Here is a 12,325-nt window from a genome sequence, read left to right as displayed (position 1 = left end):
TCTCCTATCCTGGCAGAATCAACACTTCATAATTAAACCCCGTAACAAAATCCCACAAACTCAGGGAGAAGGGAGAAAAGCTGGGGTACCCTTGTGGGAGGATCCAGTGACAGACCAATTTATTTAGCCACTACCTGCATGCCAGCTGTACCCTTGCCATCCAGTGACCAGACTTGCCCAGCTGTTTGCTGTTAGGAAAGTCCGCCGCCTTACTGTGTCCAGAACCTTTTGAGTCCAGAACCCGGATGACTGTCCCAAATCCCAAACTCAAGTGCGGATTGTGAGTATTTCCCCGACCCATAGCACCACATAGCCTATCCCATCTTGAGATTTTGACTTTGTTCCACTCTCTAAGTAATCCTATCCATACCCTGGTAACTTGTTTAAAACTGTCAGAATTCTCTGTGCATCCTGTCCTTGATTTCCTAGTGTTAGCGCCATCCTTCCATTCACCCCATCTTGTAACTCCTTAGCAATATTTTGAATAATTGTATTAATTTCCACATAACGAGACACGCGGCGTGAAGAGGGTTAATGCGGCCACTTAACCTGTTTCATGGGCAGCGCTCTCTTCTTGATAATCTAGTTTGTCCTTTTTCTTTCCAAACCGATTTTCTCTTTTTAACTGGTTTATTTTACCGAAACCGAATTTCTTTCACCTTGAAAATCTCATCCAAGTATTCAGCTATTGTCACTCTTTCACTTCTATATTGTCCCTGTGATGTGCATCTATCACCCAGCCTAAAAACCACATTCCGATTCTATGTATTCCACCCATTTAAAATAAACGTTTTGACATTTAAAACTGCAAAAAGTGTAAATTGCTACTTTTCCACGTGTGATTTTCACTGCACTCAATTTTAGGTTGCTTTTGAATTGTATGCTTTTGTGATACTTTGCTTTACAGTTGCTAGTGATATAACATCCCTGATACTGTGATAAAACATATGTACATCATTATTTAACCACACATATCATTAATTATTTGTCAAATTCTGAGTGTTATTTTATGCCATTGCAAAGGGTTTTAAAATCGATAACTCTGCCCGCATTATCTGCGGCATCCAGATTATTATTAAGAATGCAGCTGGAAGTTGCTTTGCTGTCAGCTGTTACCAGGGCTAGTTGACACTTTAGTGGTTCGGGAGCAGAAACTATGTTTATTGTAGTTATTTCATCCCATTTGTGGCAATTATAACTTGCCAACAGTGTCGAATTGTTGGCGATTCTAGTCTGAGAAGCTGCCGAAGTCGCTACCTTCCGCTCCATAGTATAGAGCTTTTTGCTCTCCTCATCTAGGGGTGCCTCTGAAGAGGCTAGTGGTGTCCCTGCCCTTTTGTGGGTTGTGGTAACCACAAACGAATCTGGCATAAACTGGTCCCTAATATAGAGCGGGTCAGACGGCGCTGGTCGGAAACGTGTCTCTACCTGTGGGTTTACTGCCCGTGTCTGGTTTGATGTCTCCAGGGAAGGTTGAATCCTTCTTTTGACAGACTGTAAAATTGAGATGAATTGGGTGGCAGACTTCTTGTCTCCCAAAATATCTTCAACAAAGTCTTTGTCTAGCTGAGTTTCTTGTGTTTGGATACCAAAGTGTTCAGCTGCTTTAATTAACATGTCGTTATGGAGAGGCTGATTGTCCACTGGTGAATCGGCCACTGGTGAGTCCTGATGAATTGGTGAGGCCAGGGTATACACTTCCTCCTCCTCATTATCATCATAATAATGATCAGACTGCTGGTAGTTTTCATTATCATCCTCAGTCTCTGTATGAACATCATACAGGTCACCTAGTACTGGTTGGACTGTACCTAACACAGGTAGAGACTCAGGGCAAGCTTTTGTAACTGGGGACTGGGAGCTGGAAACCTCAGTTGTAGGATGTGTAACTTTGGATGCCTGTGGTTTTTTTTCAAAGAAATTGGCCATAAAGGTAATTCTAAACATGACCCTGTCTATGTCTTCCGCAGTCCATTGGGCTGAGCTTGGAATGACAGCAGGGTACTGAGGGGTAGAGTCTAGGGGTGTACGATGGCCCTGGGGTGTGGACTGGACCTTGTTCTTTAAGGTCTCTGTCATGGGCCTCATTACGACCCAGGCGGTAAGTTACCGCCTGGGTCGTACCCTTACCACCATGGTGTAAACTACGTTTACACCATGGTGGATGGCGGATTTACCGCCCCATTCCAAGGTGAGTGGTGCGGTAAATCCCCATTTCCTATTTTACCCTTCCCCATTCCCATTTTTGCCCCATAGGGCATAATGGGAGTGGGGAAGGCGCTAATTACGCCACCATAAATTACGGTGGCGTAATTAGCACCATGGTCCCTTAGCGCCATGGATTTTAACGCCTGCAAAAAGCAGACGTTAAAATCACCATGGCGCTAAGGGAGCTTGTAATCAGGCGTTAAGGGTTGGCGCCGTTTACGGCGCCGTTAACCCCTTAACGCATGACTCGTAATGAGGCCCAATGAACCTTCTTCTTGTGGGACATAGTGTGTTCCCCTAGTAGTGGGGATAGACGTGTCCTTCTAGGACTTATCTTTATGATTTGAGCTCTTGGAGGAGTGTTTCTTGGAGTGCTTGGACTTTAGCAGGCTCTCAGGGACGTGCTTTTTTACTAGGTGGGATAAACTAGTATTTTTTGAGCCTACAGCCGTTTTCGGCATAGGATGTCGACTTTCGGCACTGGAGCGGACCGCCGCCTCGTCTTCCGACGTTCGGCGGTCAGTCGATGTTTTGGGGGCGGCGTCTTGACGATCTTTAGACTTGTGGCGCCTGTCATGGGGCGATCGGGACCTTGAGTGCCCAGAGGTTAGGGATTCCGTGGATTTCCCCCATGTCAACGCCATATGTGGGCGTTTGGTCGACAGTGTTGAATCCTTGCCCCGGGATGTGTGTTTAGTGACAGGGTAGTGGTAGTGCTTTCGTCGCCCTCGCTGTCTATAAAGACCATGACACTACCATCACTGGAGGCTCCCTCCATGTCCATGGCGGCCTCGGCCTGCATGGCATGATGGGCCCAGCGTTTCGTTCTCCGGTCTCTAAGAGTTTTTGGTTTGAAGAGCTTGCAGGCCCGACAATGCCCCTCTTTGTGGTCGCGGGCTAGACACAAGTTGCACACCCGGTGCTTGTCTATCCACGGGAATTTTTTATTGCATGTGGGGCAAAATTTAAATGGGGTTCTATCCATGTCTAAGGGTAATGGCAGCCAGGCGAAAATGGGAAGGGAGGGGAAAATGCATTCTACAATGGCCACCCCCCACTGACGTTTGTCTTTTCCACCGCATCAATGAATTTGTCGAAGTCGGTAAGGAAAAGGACAGAAAGGGTATACAAATTTTAATTTGTCAGAAGCAAATGGCGTTAGCCAAAATGAACACAGCGATAAGCGTCCGCTCACAATAGTGGAAAAAAACAATCTGAGGGACCTCGACGCGTGAAGGACCATGGGTACAGTGGACTTCACACTAGGGATAGTATTACTGGCACGCCCTGTCGACGTCCCTTTTCAAATTTCGAAAACAGCAACTGTAATACTCTGCAGCTTCCACTAGATGTCGGCCCCTATGCATAGCATGTGATCTAAGCAGATTCCACAAGCCTAAGAAAAAAATATATATAATACATATATATATATAGATAGAGAGAGAGAGAGAGAGAGAGAGAGAGAGAGAGAGAGAGAGAGAGAGAGAGAGAGAGAGAGAGAGAGAGATTGATAAATGGTGGGACTAGTGGAAATATCTAATGCATCGGACACCTGGCACATACTCTGTCTTTTTGAGTTGTTTTGGTGACATACAAGGCATGTCTGACAGCCCGAATACATTTTTGCAAGGGCCCGAGTTTAACGATCTCATGTTGTGCTAAGGAGGTTGATCTTCGAAATGTATGGAATATGACCGCATCATCTTTTGTGGGATTTTGAAAAGATAAATACATTTGCATTTGCGTTCATAATGACCTATATTTTAAGAAAAAGACATTCTTATTTTGCAATACACCTTCCTCCTCAAAAGCAAAATTGGCTCTAGGAAAATCAACGATACCAATGACACACTAGGCTCACAACCTCTTTGGCGTCAAACTTTACAACTTCAGAACTGGCACTCTGCCTAATTGCTACTGCTATTCTCTGCAAACTGTAGCAGCCTCCTCTTGGGCCTTCCATTTTACGCCTTTGCTCACCTAAAGAAAGTTCTGAACTTTGCATCTGAAACTCTCTAAAACCTCTCAGCTCCTCTGCCCACCGCCTTCGCCCTGGATGGCTCTCTCTCCAAATAACTTCTCCTAAGTTTAAAAAATCTGTTAATGGCTTGCACCCATCCTCTATCTGACTACCTCTACTACTTAAAACTCACTCCCACACCTTTTGCTCCAATGAGCTGCTTGACCTCACAGTTCCCCAGGCATCCTGCGCAACCTCTCACTTCTGCTCCTTAACAGTCTCGTACCCCTACTTGTAGAACGCCCTCCATCCCAACATCAAGGACATCTCCCTTTACATCTGTCCTTCCTTCTCTCCTTGTAAGGTATTCCTCACCGACCCCTTCCATGATCCCTCCCAAACATCTCTCATCGATCATCTTCCCTGTTCTCAATTGTATGTACTGTAAACATAAATATTTATTTCGGGAGGATAGCTCAGGGGAAACGTGCTCTTTGGAAGCAAGATGACGTAGAGCACTACAGGTTCGATCCCTGGTCCGGGCTTAGAAACCTCTAGGTATTAAGCTTGTTATAAATAACCAATTATAAATTATAATAATGATTAGCAAACTGTCAGTGTATTAATGTACATGCGGTATAATAATTTGATGTTTCTGCCTCCTCTTAGCCAACAGGTTTCAGTCTCATCTACATTTAGCTACTATTGTAAATGGTCTAGGGAAAGCATTGCTCCACTCACTCTCCTTCCTTTTCTACAGTGTTTTGGTTCAAAGAACAATGTGGCCTAATTCAAATCAATTCAAGAAGCGATGATACTCACGTTTGCATGCAAATCTGTCAGACCAGCGTTTGTCCAATTGACAAATGACTTGAGAAGACCCATGCAGCTCAAAGCCTTTTTGGCAGTGGATGTCGCATGCGGTCCCACGGACGGTTTTATAGTACTCTCCACGAGGGGCTCTGCAGCTCGCATACCCGTTTTTCACCTTAATCGGGGAGCACCACGGAGTTTCTATCGATAAACACAAAAACATATCAATTGGTTATCAAGGAGTCACCTTTCTCACGTTACAAAACAGGATATAAATAGAAAAGCCTAAATACAACCAAGTAAGCATTCTACCTGTTTGTTCCTCTATAGAGACTTTATTTCTATTGCTCCAATACATCATTTGCAATGCAATTAGTGAACAAAAACAGGACATTTTTACGGATCTATGTGATCACTGCGCCCCCCGCAGCTGTGATGCCGAAAATGCCGACGGCAGTTACGGCGCGGCGCAGTGATCATATGGATCACTGTGCCCGCTTCCCCTGGTCTGCATTACCCCTCCGACCCCCCCACTTACCTTTAGGGCGGCACACTTCTGCGTGTGCCGCCCGCACTCTGCGATCCCTGCAGTGTCAGCTCCTCCCACTAACGTGGGTTGGAGCTGACGCCGAAGGGTGTTTTTTTTTTTTTCGTGTCCCCCGCTTTCCAAAATGGTAAGCGGGGGACACCACCGCAACCTTCGACCCCCATTACTGCACGCAGGAAGAGCCGGGGACACCCCTGCAATCCCCGCTCTGCTTGGGCGCAGTAAATGTCACCCTCATTTTGTGCACCTCCAAAGTTGCAGTGGCTGCGGGGGCGCACAAATGAGGGTGACATTTTTGTGTGATACCCATTTTTATCATACCAGCTGACAACTCAAGCCAACTTATTTCACTGGATGTCGTTGCGGATCAGTCTTGAGTCTTGTGAAACTCATCTGAGCAGTCATGCAGAATGGAAGACTACACTGTCTAGCATGGGCACCTCGCTACAAAGAAATTGAAGACTCCAGGGACACACAATGCCGCATTTTGGCTTATTGTCGCCATGTTCCACTACTAGGAGGCTGTTCGCTTGCTCCAAGTGGATACTTGATGACCTTTTAAGATTTGTTTGTCTCATTTTTAAGTGAAATAACAAAAGGGTCTCCAGAATACTTCAAGGGGAACACTGTACTGCATATAGTAGATCCAAGAGGTGGCCTGTTTTTGGAGGTCACCCTAGTCAATACACTTTACCAGAGGAGATGGGAGGTTATCTTGTCCAGAACCACAACAGTGCATTGGCGCCCATTCATAAACTAGATCTAAGCTCCACGGGTAATTCGTTCAGGGATAATACCATCATTTTATTTCAAGTTAGAAGTTAAGGTAGGCCCTGGGGTAGAGATGAGTGCTCAGCGGCAGAGTGGATGCACAGACGTACGCCAATCACTGTGGGCATAGAAGCTCTATGATGGAATGTCCTGTTAACTTATGTGATCTCTCTAAGCAGCCACATGCCACAGAACCTCCTTGCAATCAAAACTTGTATGGAAGGGAAAGTGAGAGTGTTCCTTCATTAAAGGAATTCAAGGTTTGGAAATTATGTTAAAGCATAAGAAGATCAGACTAATCAGGTCCTAAGAAACTCAGAGACCGTTCAAACAGGAGGCAGTTGTGGAAGCGGGAATGCTGTAACAACATGGACATTCATTTAATTAGGATGTGTTCGTTTTTCTCAAGGATGGGCCCTTTCAAAGAAAGATCATGGGTTGAAACATGTCATGGTCTGCACTGATCAAAAACAACCAACAACCTTGTCATGTGGCGACTCTTTGCACGCTTGTGTGAAAGTAGCTGGCTGCTTGAGCTCAACAACTAGTCGCCATGGGTCCCTTTCATGACAATTACCATCACAACAGACAAAATTGCTGACATCTGAACAAGAAGGGCAAATAATGAAGGGACATATGATCAGTAGCTCTGTTCAACGGTGAAACAATCACAACAGTTGCACAACCGGGAGCTATAGATGTATGGGGGCATTGTAGTTTGTCAGTGTTCTCAATATCACAGACGACACAAAGACAATCAGCAAAACATTTAGCTGTGTCACTATAAATCTTTCTCTCATACTTGAATGTCCCGTTATGTAAGCATTTCCTCCAAAAATGCTGCAGTAATATTCTAAAATGCCATAAAGCAATTCTACGGTCTGTACATAGTGGAATGTTGAGGGTCACAGGGTGATGTGTGTCAGGCTTCTGAATCTATTATCGCACAGGAACTGATGTCAGCCGGCACTGACCCGTTACCCCCAAAAACTCCCTCAGAAGCTAACGAGGTGCATCAGAAAGACAGGCCAGGACCATCTAGGCAGGACAGGAGTGCTGTAGAGGCAGGAAGAGTAGTGACAGATAACTGAGCGGTGGAACACCAGTGGGACTTGAAGAGACTTGAAGGGTAATCAATGCACAGACGTTCCCAGATCCCTCCTCACTGCCAAAGTGCTCTGACATGGGAGCACATCCCATTCTGCCCTGCAGGGTAGGAGCAACAAGGGAGATACCATGTCATGTCAGCATTCCCCTCAGAATAGTGCAACTAGCACTAGCTGGACAAGGCTCAGTAGAGTGTAGTGTCTTGAAGGGGAAGCGCAAGTGTAGTGATACATGCTTAAAGGCCAGTCTCTACTGCAATATTTAGAATGGCAAGAGTAGTGCTGACAACACAGCATTCAATGTGTTTTATGCTTCTAGAGGTCTGTACTGTAGCATTGTATTGAGAAGCATGTTTTAGGGATAACATACATTCATTTAATCGTTCATGCAACCATTTATTATAGAAACGCGCTTAGTGGCTAGATCATAACATGCTTACATGTGTAGTTGCAAGCATGCCTGTACATGAACCCATATGCATGTACCTAACTATATTGAGTAGGCCATGGATCAACATCCACTTAATTTCCCATGTGAATTCCCAGGGAATAAAGGTTGTTTTGCTCGAGAGCAAACACACAACAACCCATGGTGTTGAGTTAGATCCTTGAAGCAAAGACATTGGGCCTCATTACCAGTCAGGCGTTAAGGGGTTAACGGCGCCGTAAACGGCGCCGACCCTTAACGCCGGATTCCGAGGTCCCTTTGCGCCATGGTGAGTTTAACGCCTGCTTTTTGCAGGCGTTAAAATCCATGGCGCTAAGGGACCATGGTGCTAATTACGCCACCGTAATTTACGGTGGCGTAATTAGCGCCTTCCCCACTCCCATTATGCCCTATGGGGCAAAAATGGGAATGGGGAAGGGTAAATGGGGAATGGGGATTTACCGCCCCACCCACCTTGTAACTTACCGCCTGGGTCGTAATGAGGCCCATTGGGCTTCATTCCGATTCGGGCGGTCCGGTAAAGAAAAGTGCTGGTATCCGTGGATAGCAACACTTTCCCTGACTGCCCGACTTAGCTAAGTGCTGGAGGTAAACCAGGTGCCCTACCAGCCAAAAGGTGGCGGTAATGACGGAAAATCCCCTCATTTACACCATCCCGCCAGCACTTGTAATCCAGCGCCAATGCCACCAGACCCAGTGCTGGTAAAGGTAAGTACCAAATACCGGTATCCTGGCAGCTGTACCGCCAGGATACCGGCATGTTCAGAATGAGGCCCATTGAGAGCTTAGCTTGATGCTGTGAAGCCAGATGCCAACAGCAAGAAGCTGTGAGCTGATAAATCGGGAAGATGCTGAGGGGAGATTGTGCACCTTTTGTTTACATACATCATACACATGAGGGGAGGAACTTTCAAATAATCCAGGTTAGAGGCAGAAGCAAGGGCTCTGCCCACAGATTCTATGGTAATGAGATTTCCAAGCTAAAGACCTTATAAATATGCTGTAAGCCCACACACCAGGGCTAACTTCTGGCTACTGATGTGGTTGCTGTTGGAGGTTATGCCAGGGGGTGCAAAGCAATGGGTTTTTGGATAGAGCGAATACTGTGCAGTGAGTTTGCAATGGATTTCTGCTTTGTGTTGAATACTGTCATGGATATATGTAGAAGAGCAATGATTGCTTTATTGATTTAAGCTTTTTTGGTTTAGTTTGGAAACCATGAAATACAGTATTGCTCTATAGAATATTGCTTCAATGGTAAAATAGGTTTGAATGCCTTCATATAGTGTTGCTCTAAGAGTATTGAGCATTGCATTTTGATTTTAGAAGTGTTGGGCCTTTTTTCCTTAGCAGAAAGGCTAAAGCTGAGACAGAGATGTTGGTGATGGAAATGGAAATATGAAGTAAGCCCCATGTTGGGTTGAACAGGGCTTTATGTGATGGAAATGTGTAGCCCCATTATTAGTGAATTGATATAAATTGATTTACCAGACAAATGTATTTGAATTTTATGTGGAAACTGAGGGTCAATTGAAGATGAAAAATATGTTAGATGTGATGCACCATTGTGATGATTAATTGAAAAATGAAATGAGGGATTTATATGTGTAAATAAAATATTTATGTTATACAAAGTTGGTCATTTATGACTCTGGGGTACAGTAATACCGTGAAATGCCAAGCCCTGTGTAATGTGATGCCTTTTTCCTTGAAGCCTTTCTGTTTTGTCACATTTCTCTATCCCTACCTATGTGCTTAGGGTACTTCACGAGCATTGACGTGGAAGTGTTTTAGAGCCTGTGATTCAACCATCAGGTTTGAGGTTTGTACATAGATATTGTTGTGACAGTAACTTGGGAAGGGAATAAGCTTTGAAGGCCACACATAATACATCTAAATCATTGTAGCAGGAGCATAATATGGCTCTGTACTGGTCAGGGGAGATGTCCTCTGCATTCCTGTCCAGGGGCTGGTAGCTTCCTCTGTTGCATAAGTGACCAACGTCTACAGAGAAGATGTGATTATGTTGATCTTACATTCTCTTTAAATTACATGTTGATGTGTGAGCATTTGAGTGTATGCAAGTTGCAATTTCTGAATTATTTGATTAGAAAACGTAATATATGTAATTCAATTTTGATTTATTGAATGATATCAGTATCGTAGATGTGCAGGGCCCTGGGGTATCCAACATTTTAGCATTCTATTCTCTAGTTTGTTCGATATTCATCCCATGTGTCAGGGATGTGTCTACCTCCCCATGCACCCTTAAATATTATTGACTTAATTTTGAATTGCTATGAAGACATTGTGAACAAATCTTTAACAGATTGTGTGCGTTAGGACACATTTTGGATATTTGTAGTGTTCCCCTTTCAGGATTTGTCACAACTATCCTGTTAGCACCCATTCTCCTATAACGAAATATTTCATTTTCTAAGTTTAATGAATTAGTAAATGCACATGCCCCCACATTAGCATTTACTGAAGTAGAAGCTAATAGAATTCTCTTTATGATTACATACACTGATAAACCAATTCAACCTACAGAGAATCCAGATAAATTAATTAATCAACTTGAACGCCTCATACATAGAGAAATCTTTCAAGAATTACATGCATCAACATTGTCAGAATATTATAAATTGCAGAGGTTTAAGAATGTATTTACTTATGGTGTGGTGAGTAAAAACAAGATGGCCGCTGTTGTTTAGGTCTCCGGAGCACGCAGCTTACTTCCTGCAATTTTTCTCCATTCAGGCACTGCCTTGGTTAGTTTCTATCGAGACACTTGATCTGTATGTGCTGAGCCGACTCTGACTCCAGCGCTGAGGGAATTTACGAATCAGTGAGCCACGGAGCGAGTGCGGCTGGTGCCAAGGATAGGGTCCAGGCCTTCAGCGATTCACAGAGACTGCACGGCATACCACCAGCAGAGTTGGGAGCTGAGACCTTTGTGCCGTGGTTCAGGCACCGGTGAGTGGATCCCCAAGCTGCCTCCCTGAGATGGTGTTCGCATGGGCTACAGCAACGATAAATACAGGCATTGGATCTGTCCCTGACATTGCTCTGAATATTGGGCGGGCCGTAAATGAGCGGCAGCCCCAGAGCGTTCTGTGATCCTTTATGCTACAGGTCCCTGGAGACGGTGCCTGGAGGCGTAGGTGTGTGCAGACCTATGCTTGGTACAGGGCTGGTGTTCCCCAGCCGTGGGACTCGAATACCGGCACAGACTTATCCAGAGACATGGTGAGTCAACGATGTGGGGCAGGGGGCACTGGGATGCGCAAGATTAGCGCAGCAGATGAGAACCTCAAGATCTTGACTGACCCTAAGATGGTGGGCGAAATGATGGGAGTGGCAATGTGGGCTGCAAATAGATCAGCTGGCTAAGGGGCTCCGGAACCTGCGGGATAGCTAGTCATATAGCGATTCAATAACTGAAGTCCGGTTGGAGACCATGCCGTCAGTCTCCCTGTAAGGTTCACGATACCAAGGCCCCTCGTAGCCCATAACCCACTGTATGTGAAGCTCCCTGGGAAGCGTTTTTCCTGGAATTGAACTGACAAGCATGATATAAGGAAATTGTAGAGGCATGTGGTTTTGGTGCTGAGTCTGGGATAGTGGCATGACGCCTAGGAGTTAAAGGTGATTTCGAGTTAGCCCCCCCACACATTATACACTCACTGGAGAATCATTTGGATTACCCATGGAGTAATACCTTATAGTGTGCACCACCTCTGAGACTTTTTGCCCCAACTGCCGTTGAGACTCTACTGGATGGCAGTCCTCCATTGGAGATTCGTGCATCAAGAGCACCAGAGCACCCTGAGGTTAGGAATGTCACCCAGAAGGATTCCTCTCACTTTCCTTGTGTTCCGGAGAAGGGCTCATCCCACTTGAGTCACCTTCCTTCCTCCTCTGTGGACATCTGGTGCACCTGAACTGTCAAGCTGCTAGGCGGCCTATTGAGTTTGTCATGTATTTGCAGTCTCTTCGAGCATCTCTATGTGCTCTTCCTCCATGGTGCTCTCCATCCCTACTATTTACTCTAACTGCTACTACATCACCTATCCTACCTCTCTCTCTCGAAGCCTAGAATTAAAAAGTGCAAAAAAGATTTCCTGTTCTCCAATCCAAGCCTGCGCATCGCTGACACCTACGTCAATGCTTCTTCCAAGCAGACTGTCACAGAAATCCTCTTTGTCACACCCTCTCCGGACCTATGGACCTCCCACACGGTCTCTGTCCTCTCCCCTTTCTCTTTGTCACCCATTAATGGTTGCACCAGACGGGAAGTACTCTTGGCATGCTTCTCATCATCTAGGAGCATCATTAATGTCCAGCAGAATGGCCCTGTCATGGCCCAGGGCTCCCAGCCCAACCTCCTCCTTCTTGATAGGTGTCTTCATCTCTCATCAACTTCCTCCCTTCTCCTGCCCCTCCTCCGTCTGCCACCCCTCTTGCCCAGT

General features: G+C 45.4%; 1 protein-coding gene across 2 annotated transcripts in view; it reads right to left on the bottom strand.

Moving 5' to 3' along the window:
• SRPX (sushi repeat containing protein X-linked) overlaps positions 1-12,325 on the bottom strand; it is a 482,285-nt gene that overhangs the window by 220,723 nt on the left and 249,237 nt on the right. For both annotated transcript variants that reach the window (XM_069636552.1, XM_069636553.1), the window contains one exon: positions 4,991-5,182. In XM_069636552.1, the coding sequence (XP_069492653.1) occupies positions 4,991-5,182 (192 nt within the window). The remainder of the gene's footprint in view (positions 1-4,990; positions 5,183-12,325) is intronic.

Source organism: Ambystoma mexicanum, chromosome 7p (assembly GCF_040938575.1).
Source record: "Ambystoma mexicanum isolate Mex_15411 chromosome 7p, UKY_AmexF1_1, whole genome shotgun sequence".
Taxonomy (NCBI): Eukaryota; Metazoa; Chordata; class Amphibia; order Caudata; family Ambystomatidae; genus Ambystoma; species Ambystoma mexicanum.
The sequence above is the reverse complement of the archived record's forward strand: the minus strand, read 5'-3'. Positions and strand labels throughout refer to the sequence as shown.